This window comes from Rutilus rutilus (genome assembly GCF_951802725.1).
Source record: "Rutilus rutilus genome assembly, chromosome: 19".
NCBI lineage: Eukaryota > Metazoa > Chordata > Actinopteri > Cypriniformes > Leuciscidae > Rutilus > Rutilus rutilus.
In genome coordinates this window covers 32,568,275-32,593,418 of record NC_140232.1, presented here as the reverse complement: position 1 = coordinate 32,593,418, position 25,144 = coordinate 32,568,275, and the positions used below count along the sequence as shown (strand labels likewise).

The 25,144-nt window shown below is 37.2% G+C and overlaps 1 protein-coding gene across 1 annotated transcript in view; it reads right to left on the bottom strand.

Moving 5' to 3' along the window:
• cux2b (cut-like homeobox 2b) overlaps positions 1–25,144 on the bottom strand; it is a 155,188-nt gene that overhangs the window by 7,048 nt on the left and 122,996 nt on the right. The window contains exons 5-18 of the mRNA XM_084388778.1: positions 18,221–18,352; positions 16,717–16,837; positions 15,749–15,825; positions 15,596–15,662; positions 13,190–13,238; positions 11,147–11,251; positions 10,719–10,916; positions 9,736–9,794; positions 9,605–9,653; positions 9,253–9,352; positions 7,557–8,201; positions 6,222–6,320; positions 3,238–4,055; positions 2,067–2,232 (exon numbers count right to left, since the gene is read on the bottom strand). Of these exons, the coding sequence (XP_084244904.1) occupies positions 2,067–2,232; positions 3,238–4,055; positions 6,222–6,320; positions 7,557–8,201; positions 9,253–9,352; positions 9,605–9,653; positions 9,736–9,794; positions 10,719–10,916; positions 11,147–11,251; positions 13,190–13,238; positions 15,596–15,662; positions 15,749–15,825; positions 16,717–16,837; positions 18,221–18,352 (2,685 nt within the window). The remainder of the gene's footprint in view (positions 1–2,066; positions 2,233–3,237; positions 4,056–6,221; positions 6,321–7,556; positions 8,202–9,252; positions 9,353–9,604; positions 9,654–9,735; positions 9,795–10,718; positions 10,917–11,146; positions 11,252–13,189; positions 13,239–15,595; positions 15,663–15,748; positions 15,826–16,716; positions 16,838–18,220; positions 18,353–25,144) is intronic.

The following is a 25,144-nucleotide window of genomic DNA, read 5'->3' as shown; positions in this document are numbered from 1 at the left end:
CGCTTCTGGGCTGTACATCAGAACGTAGGCTCGCTATTGGCCAGCATCACACGCATCACACACATGACCAGCGTCGGCCAATAGTGAGCCTACGTTCTGATGTACAACCCAGAAGCGCTGCACTGTTACACTACGTGAACTCACTCAGAGAAACAGAAGAAAATGAAGAGTTGAATAAAGTCGTGAATTTTGTGTTTTCTGTGCACAAAAAGTATTCTCGTCGCTTGATAAACTTAAGGTTGAGCCACTGTAGTCTCTTGGACTATTTTAACGATGTCTTTACTAACTTTTCTGGGATGGCAGATATCAATAACATAGAAGCCTATGGAGGAGTGAGACAACTTTCAGATTTAATCAAAAATATCTTAATTTGTGTTCCGAAGATGAACGAAAGTCTTACGGGGTTGGAACAACATGAGGGAGAGTAAATACTGACAGAATTCTCATTTTTGGGAACTAACCCTTTAACTATGATTTACTAACATTTAAATTTGATTCAATACACTTATTGTGCACATACTGTATATTCCAGTCTACTTATGTTTAAAAAATACCTGCATGTAACTACAGCTGTAATTCCACTGCTGACCTTCCCTTAATCCATAACCCACCCATAAACCTACACACCTGTCCTAACCGTACCCGTATCCCACCTATAGCAGCACAAGTGTTCTGCAATACAATATGAACACACCTAACAATTATTATTAATATATATATATATAAATAAATTTTCTGATTTGTACATCAAACTGAAAGAAAGTGTGACTGGAATAGCATGTCTATAGAATGATTGATAACAAAAACATTTTACCCGGAAACCAAATGGCAAATAAGAAATCATACTTTGCTTATAGTTAATGAAGCCTAACTTTAAAATGTTTTGCATTTTGACATAATTTTCATGAAACTTAAGCACATTTTCCCCCTAAAACTATCATTGCCATTTCCAAAGTCACTTTACCGTAATATACAGTATATATATATATATATATATTCATTTTATTTTGTTTATCTGATTAGTTTAACTTGTTCATTACAATAATAGTAACTTTTATCAAAAAACTATCATTGCCATTTCCAAAGTCACTTTACCGTAATATACAGCATATATATATATATATTCATTTTATTTTGTTTATCTGATTAGTTTAACTTGTTCATTACAATAATAGTAACTTTTATCAAAATACAGAAGAAAAAAACAATGATTTTATTGAACCGGTACAACAAACACTACTATAATGTAATGGTAGTTTAAAATTTAAAAAGATAGTTTACTCAAAAAATCTGCCATCATTTACTCGCCCTCGTGTCATTCCAAACCCATAAGACTTTCAATCATCTTCAGAACATAAATTAACACATTTTTAATGAAATCTGAGAGATTTCTATCCCTCCATTGACAGTAAAGAGATCGTAAAATAAATCCATATTTAATCCAAGTCTTCTGAAAAGACATGATCGCTTTTATTTGATGAACATTCAATTAATGCCTTTATTCACATATAAACATTGATCATGAGAGTAGCTGATGGCAGAATTAACATTTTTGGGTGAATTGTCCCTTTAAAGACAGGGTTCTCACACCTTGGTTAACTTCAAATTCAAGGACCTTTCAAGGACTTTCCAGGTCCAATACCCTCAAATTCAAGGACTTAATGTGGGGACACATATGTGGTGTTCAACAACAAACGCTGAGGTTCCATCGTAGTAGTTTTGTGCGCTTGAACATCATGGCAACGTACAACACAAAGTACCTCACGTGGGAAACACTTGACATAACGCGTAAATGCGCGTAACTAACGTAACTCAAGCAAGCTAGTGTGCATAAGCCACGAAGTGTTGGCGAAATAACACATTAGCGGACCGGAGGGAATAATATGGAATTTTTTCCAGAAAACTTCTTGCACAAAATAAATTCAAGCACTTTCAAGGACCTGTATCTATGCATGTTTATTATCAGATTCACAAACTTTCAAGGATCCGTGGGAACCCTGTAAAGAACTCCTATGAAGCCCCCACTGGCGGTGTGTGTGTTGGGATGTGTGTGTAAGCAGACTGACCCTGGCTGAGGCTGTGGTTGGGCAGCTGGTTGAGTCCGTGACCCAGCTGATCCAGCAGCCAGAGCTGCATGCGTATGAACGGCTCGCGTCCCTTCTGAGTGAGTTTACTCCAGGGTTTAGGCCTGGATAACATGTCACTCACACTGCCCTGAGACAAACCCAACACCTGCGAGAGACACAGAGACAGAGGCTGAGACATTCAAAATAAGCCTGAAGTCATGTCACACATGGACAGAAACCATCATTGCTTTTCACTAGTATCAACTATCCTAAAGACCACTAGATGGCAGCAAAACACAACACACATTACAAGAGCTTCAGACGGTTCATTACTGGACTCAAAAGTTTGGGGTCAGGAAGATTTGTTTTTAAAGAAATACTTTCATTCAGAATAGATGCAATGCTCAAAAGTCACAGTAAAGACATTTATAATATTACAAAAGATTTTTATTTCAAATAAATGCTGTTCTTTTGAAAATAAATTATATTTTACGATATATTCAAATAGAAAACCATTATTTTAAATTGTACTAATATTTTACAATATCACTGTTTTTACTGTATTTTTGATTAAATAAATGCAGCCTTGGTCAGCAGAAGAGACTCTTTAAAAAACATTACATCTTAATGACCTTAAACTTTTGAACAGTAGTGTATAAAGTTTTTTTTTTTTTAGTTTGAAATGATAAAATGATAGATCTAGAGTTTAAAATGAAGATAAAGAACTAAATGAAGACAAAAAAACGATTCTAAATGCAATATTCGTATTATTTTGCATGGATTGAAGTACGAGACAGAGTATCAGTGCATTGCAATTGCATGCAAACCTGGTTGAGGTCGCCAACAAGAAGAAATAGAAATATCAGTTCAAATTCTTCAAAAAAAAAATAAAAAAAAAATAACCACAAGGCAAGCGCTGTGGTCTCATTTCTTCTTTTAAACAATATGCACAGATTAATCATTCACAATAAGACCAGAAAGTAAATATACTGTAGTTTTGATTTCATATGACAAAAAAACTTTAAGAGGAGAAGTAGATATGAATGTTTAGTGTTTCCACACAATAGGATTGTGGCAGCTTTGTGTGTAAATAACTAGTTTCATGCATGCTTTGATCTTGACTCATTATAATATGGAAACTTTCTCTCCAGCTGTGCAGTTTCAATCCCACCTTCTCTCCGAAGATCCTCTGGCAGATCCCGTTCTTGGCCAGCTTCTCCTTGACCTGCCGGGTGAGCTCGAGGGTGTCCACCTCTCGGTACATGTACATCTCGTACTGCTCGGGGGTCAGCGGCGGGACGGTGGGCTTCAGGGTTCGAGGGATGTATGAGGGGAAGTACGACACCCGTCCCGCTCCACAGGGCGTCTCGCCGCCGCCCGACGCGTCCGGCTCCACTTTAATCTCCACCGGCCGACTCAACGCGGGCTCGTCCTCCGGCGCGGACGCCTCCTCGCCGTTTACAGGACAGTCTCCGTTCTCCATCCGAGGCCAGGGACGAGGCATCGACGTGGACGAAGAGGAGGAGAGCGAGGGAGAGACGGAGGTGAAAGGGTGAGAGGTGCCGCTCATTCCCATTACCACAGCGCTGCGCTCCACGGACCAGTGCTGGTCGAAATACGAGCCGGCTTCGCCGATCTCAGACTTGACTTTACGGATGATGTTTTGGACGAAGGCGGCGGGTGACAGGACGCTGAGGGGCGTCTGAGGGCTGCCGGCGGGATTGGACACACACACCGGCACCGATACGCCCTCTTCTTGCTTGATGAAGGGCGATGTGGGGGGCGGCTGAGGTTTGGTGGGATCCTGCGGGACGAGACGTTCACTGGTGGACCCCCGTCCGCACACCTCCATCTCCAGCAGGGCCTGTTGCTGCGCCTGCATCTCCCGACGGGCCTGTTCCAAGATGCTCTTGATGGTTTCGTCAGAACCGCTGCTTCCTCCAGAACTGTTCCGGCCCGATGAACATCCCAGAGACGACTTACAATCACCTGTCCAACACACACACACATCAGAGTCACATTACAGGCCACTGCTTTTACCTTAAAGGTCCCATATTGTACACCTTTCTGAAGTTTTATTTTAGGTTTTGATGTCCTTAAGAATATATTTGCGGTATAAGTACCAAAAAACATCTCAATATATTTGTACAGCTCCTTTCTCAGGAGCTCTGACAAGAACAGGCCGATTTTAGCCTGTCTACTTAATATTCATGAGCCTCTCTTCTGATTGGCCTGTTGTTTTCTGAGTGACCCACCATTGGTGAAGGCGGTGACTGAGTAGTTCTGACATCACATTTATACGGAAGTCACAAAAGGCACAGCTACTTTATGCAGGCTGTGTGCATTTGTCTGTGGATCGACTGTTTTGAAACTTATATGGTAGTTTCATCGCCCCTAGACCTCTGCCATCATGAAAAATGACAGGAAATTTCAGTTTTGACAACATGGGACCTTTAACATGGGTTATTTAAAACACGAGATGCTGATAATACAGCAAGACACACGCAAACAGCCAAACTAGCACTAGAACGTGAACGTAGACCAATAATTATTGGTTTTTAATTAAAATACATTATATTATTAAAAACATTTTATTTCATTATAATGTAATATTTAATACAAATATATTTTAATAAATAATATAATGTATTTTTATATTTAATTATAATAAAAACTAGCACTAGAATATACAGTCAAGACAAAAATTATTCAGACACCAGATATTATTTTTTATATTTTTTTACTAGTGTGTGCAGGACACTATAGTTCATTTATAAGTGAGGAGAGCAAAATAATGTAAACTGTGACATATTATACCCAAAATTTCTTCATACAGTGCCTACCAGTACAATGTATAAAGATTTGGGACCAAAAATGATTCAGACACTTTGACCTGATCATGTTTTGCTTAAGTGTGTTTTCTTTAATTGCTAACGGACCTTTTTACACACAGAATGAACAATATTAAGCATTGCTTGTTAATTGTTTGAGCTAAACTGGTATTATCTAATTGTGTAGTTAAATTTAACAGCTGACAGATATTCAACATAACAGAAGGATGGACAAATATCAACTGATTTGATAACTCTGCGTTCTTTTCATGTTTTATTACCATTTTCTAAATGTTGAAGGTGTCTGAATACATTTTGGTTTGTATGAAAATAGACCAATTGTGATTTATTAAAATCCATTATATTATTAAAAAACATTTTATTTTATTATAATGTAATATTTAATACAAATATATTTTAATAAATAATATAATTAATATTATTTAATATAATAATATAAAATAATATAATATAATATTAAAATAATTTAAAAATAAATAACTATTATAAAAATATTAATCTAAATTTAATAGTAATTATTATTATTTGAAATAAGGACATTTTTGAAAATAAGGCATTTCAATAACTGTTCAATAAAGTGAAATTACTGAACCTAAACATATAATAATAATAATAATAATAATATAATAAAAGAAAAAATGTCAGACGGACTTAGAGGTTTTAGCATCTGAAGTCTTCATACAGTATGCTTATGCATCCATACTTTTTTTTGTTCTATTATAAATAGAATTATTATTATTTAAAATATTTCAGCATTAAATATAGCAGACAGTGCACAATGACGCACCCTGTATTAAGGAATGAAACCCATGACCTTTTCTTAATCTATATTTTTGTCTTTGTATCTCAACATCCTTCAATAAACAAGATGAATTTAGATTAGAAGCAAAACTTCTTAAGACATTAAGAGAACTATATTATCAGGGAACATATTTCTGAATAAATTTTTTGCTTTTTTAATGACATTTTATTTAGAAAAATGTTTTGTATGTCCCTCACTAAATGTTGTTATAGTTAGGCTCCAAAAATATATTTAAGCATACGTTTATGATTTATATTTATATTTATGACAACAAAAAAAAGTTTTTACATCAGGATATAATCTCTAGTGAGACAATTTTGCATCTTATTTTAGATTATTTATTTTTTTGCGCAGTGCAGAAGTAATTCTGAACCACAAGTAGAAGATTCCAACAAACACACACGATCAGAACAATCACACGCGCAGATCCACTTCCGCACTGCTGTGTGTTATTGTGTGCGGTTCATAAACCGCGTGTGTGTTTGACGTCTCGTTACACACCTCTTTGTGACTGGATCTCCTTCTTGGCCTGCTCTAGAATATTCTTGATGGCATCATCTGACCCAGTTTCAGGAGTTCGGATGCGAGGAGTGATGCTCCCTGCCGGAGAGAGAGAGAGAGAGAGAGAGAGAGAGAGAGAGAGAGGTGAGTGGGCCGGCTGATCAGAGAGCAGATCCAAAGCCTTGCGTTTGATTGCTAGATCAATGGCCGCCTTTGAGAAGCTGGCATCAAGTGAGGGTGCGCTAACACGTGAAAGCTTTACTTTCAAAACTGAGGAAGAAAACAGCGCTGTGAGAGCATCACAACAAACACAGGCTTCGGGAGGGAGTGCGGAAGTGGTGCACAGAGACAGTGATGTACAGGAACCTGGACTGGTTCTCTCTGGGGTTCTGAAGCGGTTCTGTGGGCTTTAGAGGATGAGACAGATGGGCCTGTGGGATTGCTCAAACACTTGAAACAACACATTTATCTTCCATAATGTGGAATAGAAGGACACAGCAGGTGGATAGTATTAGTTGTGATCTCTCTTGAAACTTGTCAAGAACATTTCAGGATCATGTTCACCTAAAATCTAAAGAATTTTCTTCTTATATATATATATATATATATATATATGTAATGCCATTTTAAGGACCGTGAAGATGATATTGTTATTGAAATCATGGTGGTATTTTTTGTCTTGCCTTTATGGTGATTTAAAATCATTGCATTAATACTATATTAAGTGTAACCTAAACGTAAACCGGATTGGTTAATAGGAATTTTGTGTTAGGACCAATAAGGATGCGGCTCCAAGATCATCTTCTACATGAAAAATTCACCAAATTTATCAAAAATACTACCATGTTTTTTTTTTTTACCCAAGTAAGTTATAATAAGGTTAAGCTGTATTGTCATGTAAATGTCAGCATTATTACTAGATATTATATATATATATTTTTTATTTTGATGATTATGGCTTACAGCTTATGAACATTTAAAATGTTTCTGAGATTTAGAATTTGGGGTTTTCATAAGCTGTAAGCCATAATCATCAAAACTATAACAAATAAAGGCTTGAAATATCTCACTTTGCATGTAATTTTCTATAATATATTAGTTTCACTTTTTAAGTTGAATTACTGAAATAAATGAACTTTTGATGTTCTAATTTTTCGAGTTTCACCTGTATATATATATATACACACATATATAGGTTGGTATAGGGAATGTGTTTGTAATGTAATAACTGATGTGATTGTGATGTCAATAGGGCGACTGCATCTTTAAACTGAAAGGCAGGACTGTCCCACCGCCGCCGTAATCAGCTTCTCTGGGTCGGTCGGGTTCACTCACCTCGCTGGCGAACCTGGATGGTGCGTAAAGCCAGGATGTTCTGCTCATCTGACAGGAACTGCTTCATCTTGATGAAAGGCTCTTTGCCTTTGACGGTGAGTTTTCTCCAGGGCTTGGGTCGAGCCAGGATCTCGCTGACCGAGCCCTGTGAGAGGCCCAGCACGTAGTGACCGAACACACGCTGACCGATGTTGTGTTTCAGTAACTGCTCTTTGACCTGAAAAGCGATTTCTGCAGTGTCCACCTGGTCGTCGTCTCCTCCCCCTGAGCTCCCGCTCTCCGATTGGTCGCTTGGCATGCCTGTCTCCATTGCGACTGGCATAGAGGCGTTCTGATTGGCTGACATGAGGGCCGCTTTAGCAGCGTAGAGGGCGGTGGGGAAGGCCATGATGGAGGAGCCGTCTTTCTTGAAGAGGGGAGACAGGAGCTGCTTCTGCAGGAGCTGGTCTCCGGGGTGTTTCTCGCCTGAGAAGGGTGACACTGAGAAGGGGCGGGGCAGTTCGTGGGTGGAGGAGGGCGTGTCAGTGACGGGCGGGCCTGGGCTGGAGGAAGTGCGCCCATCTATGGGCAGTGTTCCCGGAGGAGAGGAGAACGACCCTGCCGGGCGACTCACGCTCTTGCTGGAGTCCTCAGAATGACCCTCATCTTAGACAGAGAGAGAACAAACATGTTTATCTGGAAAAACTGATAGTTATCTCTCTAAAATCTGACTGGATGAGCCATATAAACACAACTACTAAATAAATAAATCAAGTACTAATTAAAAATAATTATTAATTATTTTATTTAATGATCATATTTTATTAGAATAACTGTTTAATAGCAATGATAAAAAAATAAACATACACATACATACATACATACATATATATATATACATATATATATATATATATATATATATATATATATATATATACATATATACATATATACATATATATATATATATATATATATACACACACACACACACATTTTATAATTACATGTATATAAACATTTATATATATATATATATAAATAATCAAAATGAAATAAAAGTCATTTATACAGTTTCGAATTATTAAACAAAAATATTTGTAATATTCAATTTTAATTTGTTAATATTAAAAAAACATATAAATCATATATACACATTATTAGCAATGATTTAATTTAATAATAAATATTATTAATAAATAGAAATACAAACAATATATATACTATAGCTTGATACAATTTACCTTTATTATACAACATATTTTACCACATAAAATGTCTAGCTATATTTTATTTGAGAATCACTCAGATATATATATATATATATATAGATTTTTTTTAAAACATTTTTTACTTTTATTGAAATGTTTTGTAAAAACAAATAAGTCTATATAATTTTTTATCTCAGTAGATCAAGTTAAACTAAATGAAAATGAGAAACGTTGCTTTGATAACCAGCTGAAATAAAATAAGGTTTATAAAAATAATTTCAGTAATATTTTTTAAATATTTGTATTTTATTTCAGTTAAAGTTTATTTTATTTCAAGTAACATTTTTTTTTAATTTTTTTTTATGGTTTTAGTTTTAGTTAACTATAATAACCCTTCTACAAGGTACTTCAAAGACAGAAGGGAAAAGTTTAGTGACGCATCCGTGAACGGAAACACACACACACACACACACACACACACACACACACACACACATCCTCACCGCTGTTGTGTAAAACTCTGACTTTATCCACAAGAAATTTGTGAGAGGGTAGAAAGGCTTCTTTGTCCAGCAGCAGTGCCTCAGCGGTTTTGGCCGATTCCTACACACACACACACACACACACAGGCAGACAGGCAGTTAAACTCTCGTAATCAGTGCAGATCTACATTATGGATGACGCTAGTGAGGCGTTTACACACAGATCACTGTGGCGTTTCCTCATTGACAACTGTTTTTCACGGGGAACTTTATTTGTCTTTTAGTTGAGAGGGTCCGTAACCTTACGTCAATAAAATGCAAAGCTGTTAAAAATCCTAAAGCTCACTGCAGGAATAACACTTGTTTCACTCACCTGGGATGAACTTCCATTGGCCGATGCCAGTTTCATGGCTTTGAGGATGCTGCAGGACACACAACGACTCGTTAACATCATCATCCTGATACATCATCGCTATAGTATATCCGTGTTCCTGGAAACCTCACCTGAGCTCTGTTTTGATCTCTTCATAATCCATCTGGGACTGTAGTTTGGCCTCCAGGGTCTACACACACAAATCAAGATGTTAATTATGGGTCATTGTTAAATCAATACAGTCATGAGGGAAGCTGAACGACAACAGATGGAGGAACAACCAATGTGTTGTAGTCTGATCTGTCTGGTTTCGTGCAAAATTTATAAGAAACACACATTGATTTAAAAATGCATGAAAAATTGCTACATTTTGCGTCATCTTTTATGTTCACAGACACTGCGTTTATTTGATATATTATTACAATTTCAAAAGAACAGATTTCTATGTGAATACATTTTAAAATATAATTTATTCCTGTGATCAAAGCTGAATGTTCAGCATCATTACTCCAGTCTTCAGTGTCACATGATCCTTCACAAATCACTCTACATTTCTGATTATTATCAATGCTGAAAACAGTTGTGCTGCTTCATATTTTTGTGGAAACTGATGCATTTTATTTTTCAGGAGAAAAGTTCAAAAGAACAGCATTTATTTGAAATATTTTGTCAGTTTTGATGCATATTCATTTCTTTAAAAAAAACTTTTGAATGGTAGTTTACAGAAAGAGCACAAAAAGTTTGTTTATTACACAATCTTTGCACTATTTTACACACTTTAATGTAAGTTCCCTTAGATAAAAGTATTGTAAATGTAAACATAGTGAATTGGAGCTGAGAATTCTATGCATATATATGTAAATGCATATGACTGAAATCTGAAATCAAACTGAAATCATAATCAAATTAGCCAAAAATATGTAATAAACAACATGCAAGAGGTGGAAAATGTTAATGAAGGAAATGCGCCTCTTTAAACCTAAACACATCTGCAGCAGTGGTTATCGAGTTACATAGAGTTACATAATTAAGCTGGTGGTAAAAGTATACTTTTAAACTATAATATACTGACCTCATATTATAGCTACATGAATGAAGTTTGATCTGCTCTCACCTCTATAGCTTCCGACTTATAGGCCAGCTGCCGCTCCAGCTCTGAAATCTGATTGGCCGACGAGTCCTGGACTTCCTGTAAGGTGAACTGGAGTCTCTGGACGTTCTCGAGCAGTCTGAGGATCTCTCTGTCCTTGGAGAACAGCACCACCTCCAGCCGCGACAGCGCGCCCTCGTCTCGCTCCTCGCGCTCCCTCTCCTGAGACCACCAATGAAAGGAGGAGATCAGGGGGACATGAAACTCTCTTTTCAACTTCAAAATACCATCCTGCTCTCTGGCTTCCTATAATCACGTCGCCTCAAAGAGCCACTAATGAGGTTCCAGTGGTGTGGGAGCAAGTGATCATTTCCTCCCACTTCAGATTGGACATGTTAAGGTGGCAATTTGTGTCGTCCGGCTTTCATCTCAAAGCGAGACTCGGTCTTTACCTCCTTGGGTCGGTCTTCTGACGGGCCGGTCCCTTTAGAAGTGCTCTGAGTGCCGGCGAGCTGCTCCCTCAGCCTCTCCACCTCCCTCTGGGCCAAATCTGCTCTCTGACATCAAACACACAAGTTTGGACAACTTTAGAGGAGCTGAACATCCAGCTTGTGTGTAAACCATAACCCCAAGAAGTTTTTAGACACTTCAACCCTGTAAAGTTTGAAATAATAGTCAGAAAAATCTAAACCGAACAGTTTAATTGAAACTAAATTATCCTCATGAACAAAACTTTGAGGATAAAACGGTTGCACACAATGCCTTCTGTCGTCTTATACTGCGTTTTAGTGTAACTGTACAAACGTCCTCCTTACTCTTGTGGTTCACATGTCTTTATGATGTGAAATCTGCAGTGATTTGTATGAAGTAAACATTGTTAGTAACATTGCTAGATGAACACTTACTGGACTGAAGCAACTGAGGTTTACTTGATAATCCATACACACAGAAAAATGTATGTTCAAACATGAGTATCAAATATGATCATCAGGCTTATTTGTTCATCTATCAATCATCATTTTATTGCATTGCATTATATGTTTTAAAACTACAGAGCTTTGATCATAAAACATTTGATCTTAGTAAATATCTAAGACATATTATTGGGAGTTGACAGCTGATATTAATATGGATGATATGCTGTTATAAAGATCTCACTGATTTACATTACAAGCATCAGAATTTCATCTGCACCAAATTGCATATTTGTGCTCAGTTTGAGCCTCTGATTAAAATTGCAATGTTTTCTCCTCCTTGAGTCTGAGCTCCATATTCTCACTATATCATAATATATGAGCCATAAAAGCCTGATGTCTCAAATATGATTCTCATTTTGCAAATATTTTGTCTAATAAACTGTTGGATCATTTTTGTCAGGCTTTACATGGTCAATGTGGTTTAATAATTGTGATAATATACTACCCTACTTTTCCATCTTACATTATGGCCACAGATAAAGTATCAATTGCACATCTAATGTACATCTTTTTGTTGCATCAATGCAAAAAAATGCTTCCTGTCTTTTTCAATAAGATGAAAACAGAGAGAGAGAGAGAGAAATATGCATTTCCCAAACACTTTAAGACCAAAATCACTTGAACGAGAATCATAATTATGACTTCCCAACTCGTACACAGGAGCTTCCCAGGAGAACGTGGATCCCAGAAAAGCTCCTGCAGCATTTGAGCACGGATGACACTTGCTTTGATATGTTGTTTCTAACACAATGGCATTCACACGTTTATAAGTAGAACTCTAGTGTCAATACTTTTTGTCTTGATTTGCACTGTTTTATCATTTCAAACAGTTTTTTGACAAAGTGTCTTTCTTGAAAATAAATGATGCTCACTTTGATATTTTGCATGCAATGATTTTCTTTTTTTTCAGTCGATGTTGTTTGGTAAAATACGGGGCAATTTGAGCATCAATACAAATCAGGGCCAAACATTCCCAGAGATCCATAATCAAATGAACAATCAGGCCGAACGGAACAAGAACGCCCTCGAAAGCCCAATCAGACGAGATTTACAGGTGGCGAGAAACATCCGCAGGTAAAACAGCGAGAGCGAGCGCGCGTCTGCTCCGTTCTGCTGAGGTGCGTGTTTACTTGCAGGCACTTTCTTCTCAAACTGTTTACCTGCTCTGTCACACTCGGCCTGCTAATTAATGACTCATTTTCGAATCATTTATCTAAGAGCTGCTGGCAAAGGGAGAAAAAGCAAATCACAGTGGAAAAAAAGGAAGCAATCAGCGCAATGAAGTAACTAACAGCCCTCCTCGTTCGCCACATCCATCTCTCTCTCTCTCCCGTCCTCCGCCGCTCGCACGGCATCATGGGAAAGAGTGGCGGGTAATCACGGGTCTGCGAGAGCGAGGACGAGGAGGGTGGTGGGGGAGGAAGAGGGTCTAATTAAACTCAAAGCTTGATTAGGAAGGTGATTATCTTCACGACGACGGCGTCTCAATCAGAGGCTGAGAGGAGGGCACACACTCACCTGGTTGGCCTTCTCCAGGTTCACCATTAGAGCTCCCATCTCCTCCACTCTGGAAGACACAAACCACACGTTAAACATCCGACCACCGGCACGGCTCATGCTCACGCGCAACTGCACACAGATTCATGCCACTAAAGTGATGAAAAGTGCAGAGCGACGGGTTCACTTAGTACCGGCCACCAACCAGAGGAAGTCGTTTTAAAACGGAAGATTTCCAAGCTACATGTTACACACGTAAAGTAATTAAAACAGACCCCTGATGCTATGAATGAACTAAAACCCTAATTCTGATAATTATGGCGTTTATAAATATAAAAAAATAAAGGTAACCCTTTAGTTTAGGGTCCAATTCTCACTATTAACTATTTGCTTATTAGCATGCATATTACTAGGATATTGGCTGTTTATTAGTACTTATTCTGCATGACCATATTTTACATTCTTAATCATACCCAATACCGTCCTAAACTTAACAACTACCTTACAAATTATTAATTAATAAGGAGTAATTAGGAGTTGATTGGGGCGAAAGTTGTAGTAGTAGTGAGAAATGGACCCTAAACTAAAGTCTGAGCAAACTAAATGTATTGTGTTTAATAATAAACTGTTTTTAAAGTGTAAAAATGAATTACTTTTACTTTTAACTTGATAAAAAAAAAAAAGATTTATTAAAATATAAAAAAGTTAAATATTTTTAAATGAATATTGTATTTAGTAAAATATTATGTACATATATGTAAAATCATATTGAATATATCATGTACATATATGTAAAATATTATAATTATATATTTTATATTATGTTATATACACATATGTAAAATACATTTTTCATATTTTTTAATAAAAACAAATTTGTAAAAAAAAAAGGAAAAAAAAAGAAAAAGTAACTATATGTTGTCATATCATGTACTTAAACTCACAAAAGTCTAACAAAAGTCTTGCATTTTTTGTAGGACATTGCTGGAAGTAAGACCTTCACATATTAATCCAGTTCATTAGGATAAAGATTCATCAGACTGATGAATCATGTCTATTTGAGTGATTCATTAAAAGAACTGCTTTATAAGATTAAATATCCTAAACTGGTTGCGATGCAAGCGAAGGCAATGCGAGAGAAAGATGTGACGTCACAGTTTCTTTCGCCATCACTGGATATCGGAAAACACTGATATTATGCATCGCTAAAAGCATTGCCATGTAAATCACATAGCAGAAACAACACTATTTACACTGGGGTCCGCATGAATCTGCCTAAAAAGGGTCCTTGCGCTGCACTCCAGAGAAACCCGTAAACCACAAATAGAAGAAATAAATAAATGAACAAGTTCAAAAGTTCTTAAGGGAGACACTGAAGTCACTAAAATGCAAGGTTTGCTGTCATTAGAGTCGAGTGAGTCACATCTTATCTAGCGCCGTGTTCGGCATCATCGTATCCCAACATGCCCACACACGCGTGCGCTCGGCACAATCAGAGAGCTCTCATTTGAATAGCGTCTCGGGGAGATTATTCATAAGGTTTGTTTGAAGTTCAACGGTTTCCTCTCAGCCATCAGGGAGTTGATTTTCAAAAGGTGGAGAGGCAGCGGAATAAAGAGAAGTGAAAGATTGATTAAACATGTGAGTCTCTGAGGTTACGCTAAACAAAGATACCTTCTCAATTAGACGAGATTCGCTTTAAGAGCACAATCAGAGAAATTTAGTCTGAAGAGAGGGCCGTTCAGCGCGCTCGCGAGCCTTTGAGTTTCTCGGCCTGTCTAAGTCGAGATCGCTAATGCAATCGTATCATCAGCGGCCGTTGTTTGCTGCAGAAAGAGAATCAGATTTATCAGCTGAACAGAAATAAAAAAATATACTTTTGATCTGAACTAAACAAAGCCATCTCAGGTCTACCACATCAGAACCGGACCAGATTTATTTCAGGTTTAATATGATGTTCTGAGACGAGCAAATATGTTAAAGGACAGGGTTTAAGAGGGTCTGCATGAGCATTAAGTTGTAATAGTATTTAAGTTATAATTCTATTTTACATATATGTGCAAAGTATTTTGTGAAGTACATAACTGATGCGGTATCCCATAATGCAATGCACCCAAACTCTGACGTGTGCGCACCAAAAGTGCAAGTCTGGAGAGATTTTGAACCCATGTCAGCTGGTTTAGGTTGTGTATTTGACTAACTTTAAACCTTTATTAACTAAGGTCAGAGAAGTTCAATTTTGGATGAGACTGGAAATGGTAATGGAGGTTTTGTGTGCCGTAAACCATGTTTCACAGAAGCAACAGAGGGGGAAATTCAGACAAATCAAACATGTAGCTTGAGATGAAATCACAAAGAAAGGAAACACAACAAGCATCAGCATAATATGGACACGTTTTCAGTCGCCACAGTGATTAAGTGTCTTACTTTTCCGCCTTTTCCTTGTCGTATTTACACCTCAGCTCCTGCAGCTCTGTTCGGGCCGAGGTCAGCGCTGTAAGACAGACACACGGGTGTAATTACTGACCTCTGACCTCATATCAAGCCTCAGATGACCTCAGTGTTTGATATGGATCTTACATGACTGAAGCGCTTTGATCCGGTCCTCAGCCTGGCCGAGTCTGACAGGCAGGGAAATGTGTGATTCATGTTCCTCCCTGTGGAAATGGAGAGACATCGCAGAGATCAGAACAGGAAGTGACTGAAACCCGCGCTGAGGAATGATGAAGCCGCTTGAATGGATGTCTGGAAACCAACAGCTGATTTCATCTAAATATCTTATTCGGCGCCGGATTACAGAAGCATACTACTTCTGCAGTGTGTAAACTTTGCGAAATGTAAAGTCCCATAATGCAATGAATTTGCATATCAGTCACAATTCTCAACATTTTTACATAAAATTTGATTGAAAATGTGATTATTTCATTATTTTATTCAATATATTATTCAATCATTTAAAAATTATACTAGATACTTAACAACTAGAGACCACTCACTGAATTAAACATGCATAGGTCATGCAACAACAAATGTAGTATATATATATATATTTGTGTACGTATACAGCACAGTGTGCAGTAAAGCCATGATATGCGCACTATTGTTTAATGTGTTGACGTAATTTCCACTGAAACAGGAAGACAGTAGAAGCCAAAGCCATTGAATCGTTCCCTATCCCCTATATAGTGCACTATGTGCCATTCACCATGTAGAAAATAGTGAATGTGTGAACAAGAGACCGATTTCAGCTGTAGCTTCAGCGTCTATTTATAATGTAGGGGGCGGGGCTTCAGATTCTAGACCGCATTTGATTGGATAGAAAATCTGATAAGAAGCTGATGTCATCAAAATCATTGATCATATTGGTGGAAGTGAGAGACTGTGAGTTTTGAATGCTTATAACTTCTAAATGCAAATTTTGTCATTATTTTGAAGCAAACTAGCTTATAGATAACAGTAAGACTAATAAATTCATATTAAAAGCCGAAAAACGTAAATTTTGATTTCATGGGGACTTCTTCTGTCAGATCTCCCAGTGTGTTACATACCCTTCCTGCGGGTCCTGGTGGTTTTGGAGCGGGGCGTTCTGTGTGCCGTTTGGTGTCATCATGGGCCGCTGGGTCGACGCCTCCCCCGTCTCCACGGTTACAGGCCCCTCCTCTGTGTGTTCTAAACACAGTTATTTAAATGTTGTAACATTGTAACCCGGCCACATTCTCTTTGGAATAACAAGTGCAACTTAACAGTGTTAAGGAAATATTTTAAAACATTATAAAGTTACAATACTGTTCTAAAGTTTGGGGTCAGTATGTTTTTTTTGTTAAATAAAGTAAGATTTTAAATCAGCAAGGATGCATTAAATTGATCAAAAGTGAAATTAAAGACATTAATAATGTTACAAAAGGTTTCTATTTCAAATTAATGCTGTTTTTTTTTAACCCTCAAAAAATGTATTATGGTTTCCACAAAAATATGAAGCGGCAGAAATGTTTCTTGAGCAGCAAATCAGCATATTAGAATGATTTCTGAAGGATCATGTGACACTGAAGACTGGAGTAATGATGCTGATGCAGGATATAAATGACACTTTACAATATATTCATATAGAAAACAGTCACGATCACGTTAGGTTGGACTCGTTATGTTTCATCATCGTCTGCCCTCGTCACTCATTTGTTGTCACGGGCACTAATTCTGTTCAGCTGTGCACTCATCAATCATCATCATCATCATCAGCTGTACATCTGTTCAGTTCTGCTTCAGTTCGGGTCCGGTGTCAGCATTTGTGGGGGTGTTGTGTGTTGCTCTGTGCCTGTTCGAATTACCCGTTGGATTTATTAAATATTACCTTATTGTGTTTATATCAGCCCTGTGACAATTTCACAATATTATTGTTTTTACTTTAGTTATGATCAAATAAATGCAGCCTTAAAAAATCTAACCCACCCAAAACTTCTGAACAGTAGTAGGCTATATGTCTATTAGTCAAGACCTGATAAGAATGTAAATGTGTACCTTGAAATGCAAGGTAAGTTGCTTTGGATAAAAGTGACTGCCAAATGCATAAATGTAAATATAAATGTCTAACATTTCTCAAAAGCACTGGATATATTACCATGAGCCTGTCGACCTACTTCAGTCTGTGTTATGATTAGTCTTCAACATCTATGATGATCTGGACTAAAGCACACTGAAAGTCTCCAGTAATCATTATACGGTTACATAGATATGTATGAATGGATATGCAAAAATAATTCAACAATCAATTCCTAAATCATGAACTGGTTAAGATTAGTCTGAAGTTACATCAGAAATCTAGTGTGTGTGTGTTGTATATGGGTGTGAGAGAGTGTGTGTGTGTGTGTGTGTGTGTGTGTGTGTGTGTGTGTGTGTGTGTGTGTGTGTGAGAGTCTGTGTGTGTGTGAGAGAGAGAGAGTGAGAGTCTGTGTGTGAGAGAGTGAGTCTGTGTGTGTGAGAGAGTGTGTGTGTGTGTGTGTGTGAGAGTAAGTAATATGTGTCTGTGTGTGTGTGTGTGTGTGTGTGGACTCTGACCTGCTTTGTCAAGGCACTCCAGGTGTCTCCTCCAGTTCTCAGAGATGTCTGTGTCCAGAGCCTCTCCTTCAGGGGCCGAACGCTGAAGATCCGCCAGTCGCTCCTGTGTGGCTTCCAGCAGCGGAGCCGGATCTGTACCAACACACACATTCAGAGAGACATAAAGCTAAATCAGTGTGTGGTTACTGGGCGAAAACAGCGCCGTTGTCCACAGTCAATAGTGTAGCGATTCATGTAACACCGCTCACACTGAAGTCACTTTAAAACCAAACCAACTTAAACATGATCAGAATCTGTGAAACTCCAGATCCTGTGGATTCCTGTTGAAATGACCGGATTTTGCAGATTTATTTGTTTAAAACATTAGCAACACTTTACAATAAGGTCCCGTTAGTTAACATTAGTTAATGCATTAACCAACAATGTATCAACAGATACAATTTTTTGTTTTAATAATGCATTAGTAAATATTGCAATTAACATTAACTAAGATTAATACATGCTTCCGAAGTATTGCTCATGCTTATTTCCCATGTTAAAGTAGTAAACTAATGTTAACAAATGGATCCTTATTGTGAAGTGTTTCCCCAAAAAAATCCCACATCAGTAACGAATCAAGATATTCCCTCGATATCAGGCCTAAAAAACACATACCTCAGCTGCTTAACTCGCTCCCAAATACTTATCTAGACAAATCCAACCAAGTAGAAGAGGATAAAAAGTCACCCAAAAAAGAAATAGCATATATGTGTATATAAAAAAGGTGAGATTCTTTAGCACAACAGAGGAGCTGTTTTGCAATGCATGTGTCTCAGTGAAGGGCCCATGGGGCCAACTAGGAGGCTGTTTCTGCGCTAACAAGTCTCCTCTGGATCATTTGATCATTTAAATTATTATGCCAGGAATCCTCAGGAGGCGACTCGGCTCTCCACATCACAGGGCTGTTTTTAATCTTCCGTCTTCCCTTTCTTCCCCTGAAAAAGTTCAGCTCTGCGCGGCTCAGAGAGGAGTCGTGCTCCTGTTGTGTACCTGGCAAAGGAGGTGACTCCCCGAACCGAGGAGGCTCATGGGACACGGGGAGGGGAGATGCGAGTCTTTCAACACTCCAAAAGAAGAGGGAAATCGCTTCTTTTTCCTCCTCGACCCGTGACGGCTTTCATCCTGCGCGACAGGGGTCCTGATCCGCTCAAGCGGAGACAGATCCGCTCTCGTAGCTGCAAAACATCCCTGGAAATGCGCGGACCGGAGATATTTCCGGTTAGATTTTCCCTCCGACTGAATCGAGGTCAGGCGGGGAGGCCGCGAGGGCGAGTGGCGCATTTAATAAATCAGGATGATAAAAACAGCTTTAGAGCGTCGGTATGAATGCAGAACGCATGCATGTGCGCGCTTTGTTACAAAAGCACGGTGGATATTGCGTCAGTCACTTGGGACACTGCTTTTAAGAGCAGTATAACTCCTTTTACACAAAGACGACGGATTAAATCAGCGCGCTTCTGCGCGTCGACTCCTTTATCGCTGTCTTTTAAAGTTCTAATGATCAAACCCTTCAGGCTTTATTCTCAAACGCAGCCAGAGATTCTCCTCAATCAGAGAAACTCTGCAAACTCGATGCATTTGTGAGACGGCAGAAATCACATTACGGAAGCCGCCGAGATATTAAAAGTGTGTGTTTGTGCATCTGAATGATGTCTGGATGCATCTGGATTCAACTGTGCTGGGAAGTGATCAAACCAGAGACGGATTACATGTGGCTTCTGCTTAATTTCCAGGGGAAAGAAACCAATAACACGGTATCAAAAGGGATATTTCTTTTTTGCACACGTACCAAAAGCAATACAACTTTTTAATTTAGATTTATTTTTCCTGGCATTGGTCCCATAGTATTTCCGTTGTACATCGGTAGATGCCATGATATTCTAGGGAAGACCATGAAGTTCTATGTCCAGTAAATACTGAAAAACATGAATTTCAGAACCATGGTATGTATCTGTAAGTTATTCATGTACCGCGCTATTTACATGATACTACAAATACCATGGTATTTTGGAAATATATCATATAGAAAGCCAAGTAAATCCTGAAGTACATGAATTTCAGTATCATTACCTTATAATGTACCATAAAATTACCATTAACCATCATGGTGCCACCATTTTTTTTTTTACATTTATGTACCATGGTTTATATGGTACTCCAAGGTCCTTAAAAATTCCCATGTTACTATCATGCTTTTGTTGACAACAGGGTATTCTTGGAGTAAAAATGTAAATACCACAGTATTCCATATATAATACACCACCCAAAAATGAAGATTCTGTCATCATTTACTGATGGAAGTCAAAAGAATTATGTACAGGATTAATTATGTAGAATCTCCAATTAGCACACATAATTCAATCAATTGTGAATAATTTTATAATAATAATTAATATATATACAGTACCAGTCAAAAGTTTGGAAACACTACTATTTTTAATGCTTTTGCAAGAAGTCTCTTATGCTCATCAAGCCTGCAGTTAAAAAAAAACAACAAAAAAAAAACAGTAATATTATGAAATATTATTACAATTTAAAATAATGGTTCTCTTTTTTAATATACTTTAAAATGTAATTTATTTTTGTGATGCAAAGCTGAATTTTCATCAGCAAGTACTCCAGTCTTTGGTGTCTTATGATCCTTCAGAAATCATTCTAATATGATAATTTGATACTCAGTTATTATCAATGATGGAAACAGTTGTGCTGTTTAATATATTTTTTTGGAATACTTTTTTCAGGATTCATTGATGAGTAAAACGTTAACAGCATTTATTCATAAAAACAGCATTTATTCAAAATAAAAACATTTCTAACAATATAAATCGTTACCATCACCTTTTATCAATTTAACGCATCCTTGTTGAATTAAAGTACTAATTTCTTTAAAAAAAAAAAAAAGTTATTGTTCCCAAACTTTTGAACGGTAGTGTATATTGTTACAAAAGATTTCTATTCTAAATAAATACAGTTCTTTTTAACTTTTTATTCATCAAATAATCCTGAAAAAAGTATCTCAGGTTATAAAAAAAATATTAAGCAGCACAACTGTTTCCAACATTGATCATAAATCAGCATATTAGAATGATTTCTGAAGGATCATAAGACACCAAAGACTGGAGTACTTGCTGATGAAAATTCAGCTTTGCATCACAAAAATAAATTACATTTTAAAGTATATTAAAAAAGAGAACCATTATTTTAAATTGTAATAATATTTCATAATATTACTGTTTTTTTAGTTTTTTTTTGTTTTTAACTGCAGGCTTGATGAGCATAAGAGACTTCTTTCAAAAACATTAAAAATAGTAGTGTTTCCAAACTTTTGACTGGTACTGTATATATATTTTTTTTGGGGGGGGGGGGAAATATATTTCATCTTAAACTCCAAGTATAAGTAAATATGATGTCTATGGAGGAAAGACTTTGGGAAAATCAGTTTTCATCGCATGTTAATTTGTTTTCCCGCATTAAAAATGATGTCAGAGCCACAATACTAAAATGATTGTCACGTTCATTCTGTCCAATTTGCTTTGTGCTGTAAAGTTTATTCATGTTGATTACGGCGGCTATTAGAGAGTGCCAAACATATTCTCTCAAATCATATGCAATCATCCCTTGATTAAATTAAGTGTTAATGGCAGGTAAAGGAGGACGAGCTTCGTTCAGGCCCGCGCTGGGTTTGGACATCACAGATTGCCGATTATCTTTAATGAATCTGTCCTTTAACAGTCCATGTACATACACTGCTCGTTTTCTCATTTCTCCATAACTTCATTACGCTTGATTGGATGTTTGCCTTCAGGTCATGTTAACTAATACCAGCAACCCCCCCCCTTATAGACTGTTATAAATCATAACCACGCACACAAATAAACAAAATAATCAATTTCAACATGTGTACAGAACATTAATATGAGAATAAAGCGGTTGGGGAATGTTTCTGGTAGTATGTTATCCCACACATAACCATACTGGTGCTATTTCAGCTGGATGTACTGTGTACACAACCTATTTCTTCTTTATTGAATTACCAGAAGTAAAGCCAAAACAGTGTTTAATTCTGAGATGACAACTGGAAACACCTGCAGAATCAAACACGCACAATAAGAGGTCACATGACGATGATGTCGCACACTACTCTCTCCATCACTGCATGCCGAATATCGTTTCATAGACGATTTCAAAAAGAAGTATCCAGTGCACAGCATGCGGTAAACACTGTGTGTGTGAACCCAGCCTGTGTTCCTGAAGCTCAAACTGCACGGTTCGTGCACACCAATATCATGAGTTCGATTTGAAGTGATACAACAAAAACAAAAAAACTTGAATAAAATGTAAATTAGTTTGGATAAAAGCATCTGCCAAAGTGTATAAACGTACTTCTGTTCAAAAGTTTGGGGTCAATACGTTTTTTTTTTTTTTATATATACACTTTAATTCAGCAAGGATGAATAAAATGGACCAAAAGTGACAGTAAAGACATTTATAATGTTACAAAAGAGTTTTTGGTAACACTTTACAATAAGGTTTCATTAGTTAGTTAACATGGACTAAGAATGAACAATACTTCTACAGCATTGATCTTAAAGTTAATGTTCAACATTTACTAATATATTATTCAAATTTCTTAACATTAACAAATGCACTGTGAACTAACTTGAACAACCAATGAACGACTGTATTTTTATTAACATTAAAAAAGTTGAATTAGTACTGTAACAAATGTATTTCTCATTATTAGTTTAGTTAATTAACAAATGAGACAAGTAAAGTGTTACCGATTTTTTATTTCAAATAAATGCTGTTCTTTTGAACTTTCTGTGCATCAAAGAATACAGATTTTATTTTATTTTTTATCAAGGTTTCCATAAAAATATGAAGCAGCACAACTGTTTTCATCCTTGATAATAATCAGAAATGTTTCTTTAGCAGCAAATCATCATATTAGAATGATTTGTGAAGGATCATGTGACACTGAAAGACTGGAGTAATGATGCTGAAAATTCAGCTTTGATCACAGGAATAAATTACACTTTAAAATATATTCACATAGAAAAAAGCTACTTTAAATTGTAATAATATTTTACAATATTACGACTTTTACTGTATTTTGGATCATATAAATGCAGCCTTAGTGAGCAGAAGAGACTCTTTCAAAAACATTTGGATGGTATTTCAACGGTATTTTCCATTACTTCACGAGTCAATCTAGTTCAGATTCTCAATAAACAGTGATGATCTTCACATCAGCATTTTGTAGGTGTGTGTGTCTCATTGGTGTGATGTGGACATGTTGATTTCAACATCAAGTCAAAACTTCATGATACACTTTATGACATTTTTCCCGAACTGTGTTGCACTTTTTCATCTCCTGCTTTCAACTCTAATTAAGATGCTTTTCATGAGAGTCTCTCTTCCCTCACACCTGATAAAACGACGGCCTAAACTCTCCGCGCCTGATGCAACATCCCCCGACTGATGACCCAACCCCATCGATCCCCGTCCCGCGTCCTGCAGACGAGAGCGCGCGCTTCTGAAGCTCGCTCCGGTCGTGAGCAGGTGTGTGTCAGGGCGGTCTGTCTCGGCCCTGTCAGCGCTACACCGTCATTAGCAGCGGGGAGCACGCGCGTCTCTCTGGGCCCTCTGTAATTACGCTCTGACATAATTAACCCAGCAAGCCCATTAGCCTAGCGCCGACTGCAAAAAAAAGCTTTGCTATAATTATTTGTTGTGTGCATGCTAATGAGACCAGCTGTGCGCCCATCGTACAACACGAACAAATTAATTTACAAGGCTGCGCTTTAAGTTTTTTTTTTTTTTTTTTCTTGTACCTCTCAAATACACACTCGAGTCAAAAAGCGGCACGTCTTTTTTGGCTATCAAGTGGATGTGCAAAGTTCAAAAACTGTCTCTTGTCTCTTGTCAGACGAGCTGCTGGGGATGAACTCAGTGTTTCACACAAATCATACGAGAAATACAAGTCAACTTCTTATTTAAGCTAAACAAAAAGTGGCAATTTATTCCAAGTATATTCAGAGAACTATATGTGTGTGTGTAGAGAGAGAGAGAGAGAGAGAGAGAGAGAGAGAGAGAGAGAGAGAGAGAGAGAGAGAGAGAGAAACTATTACACTAAACATCTGCAGAGTGCAGACAGAGCTCTACATATTTGGATTTAAAACCCCATAAATTCCTCATGATTTACACTTCAGTCAGATTAATATGGATATAAAGTGAAGTTAGATGAGGATTACATTACAATAATACAAACTTAAGTGTAACTACAGCTTCCTTCTTCACTTCCAGTGAAAGATTCAACTCATCCATTAATACAACACACTACCAAAAAGTACTGGTATTACTTCACTTCTCTAGACATGGTTCATCTATCTATCTATCTATCTATCTATCTATCTATCTATCTATCTATCTATCTATCTATCTATCTATCTATCTATCTATCTATCTATCTGTGTCTGTTTGTGAAATCATTCAGTACCACAGTATACATCACACACCATCTCACAATAATCTGACATTTTCATCCGATCCCATCAATGTGACATATTTTAACGTTTGACCATGGGAACACTGTGACCTGATCTTAAATGTTCCATGAAAAACATCATTGAAACTTAAATTCCTCTCATTTTAACATTCAACATTTCTTTGCCCTTCATACTCGAGCCGTCATAATAAATGCTTTTGCAAAAGCCTTGATGAAGAAAGTAATAACGTGCGGAGAGAGAACGAGGTAAAGAGAGCGATGCGTCTCTTCCTACGACTGCGTGCGCTGAAAGACAAACTTGCCTCTCAAAGCCTTTTTGTTTTAGTGGCGTTGTGAAGGACACAGTCGGACAAACATCAATAAGAATCAGCTGTGAA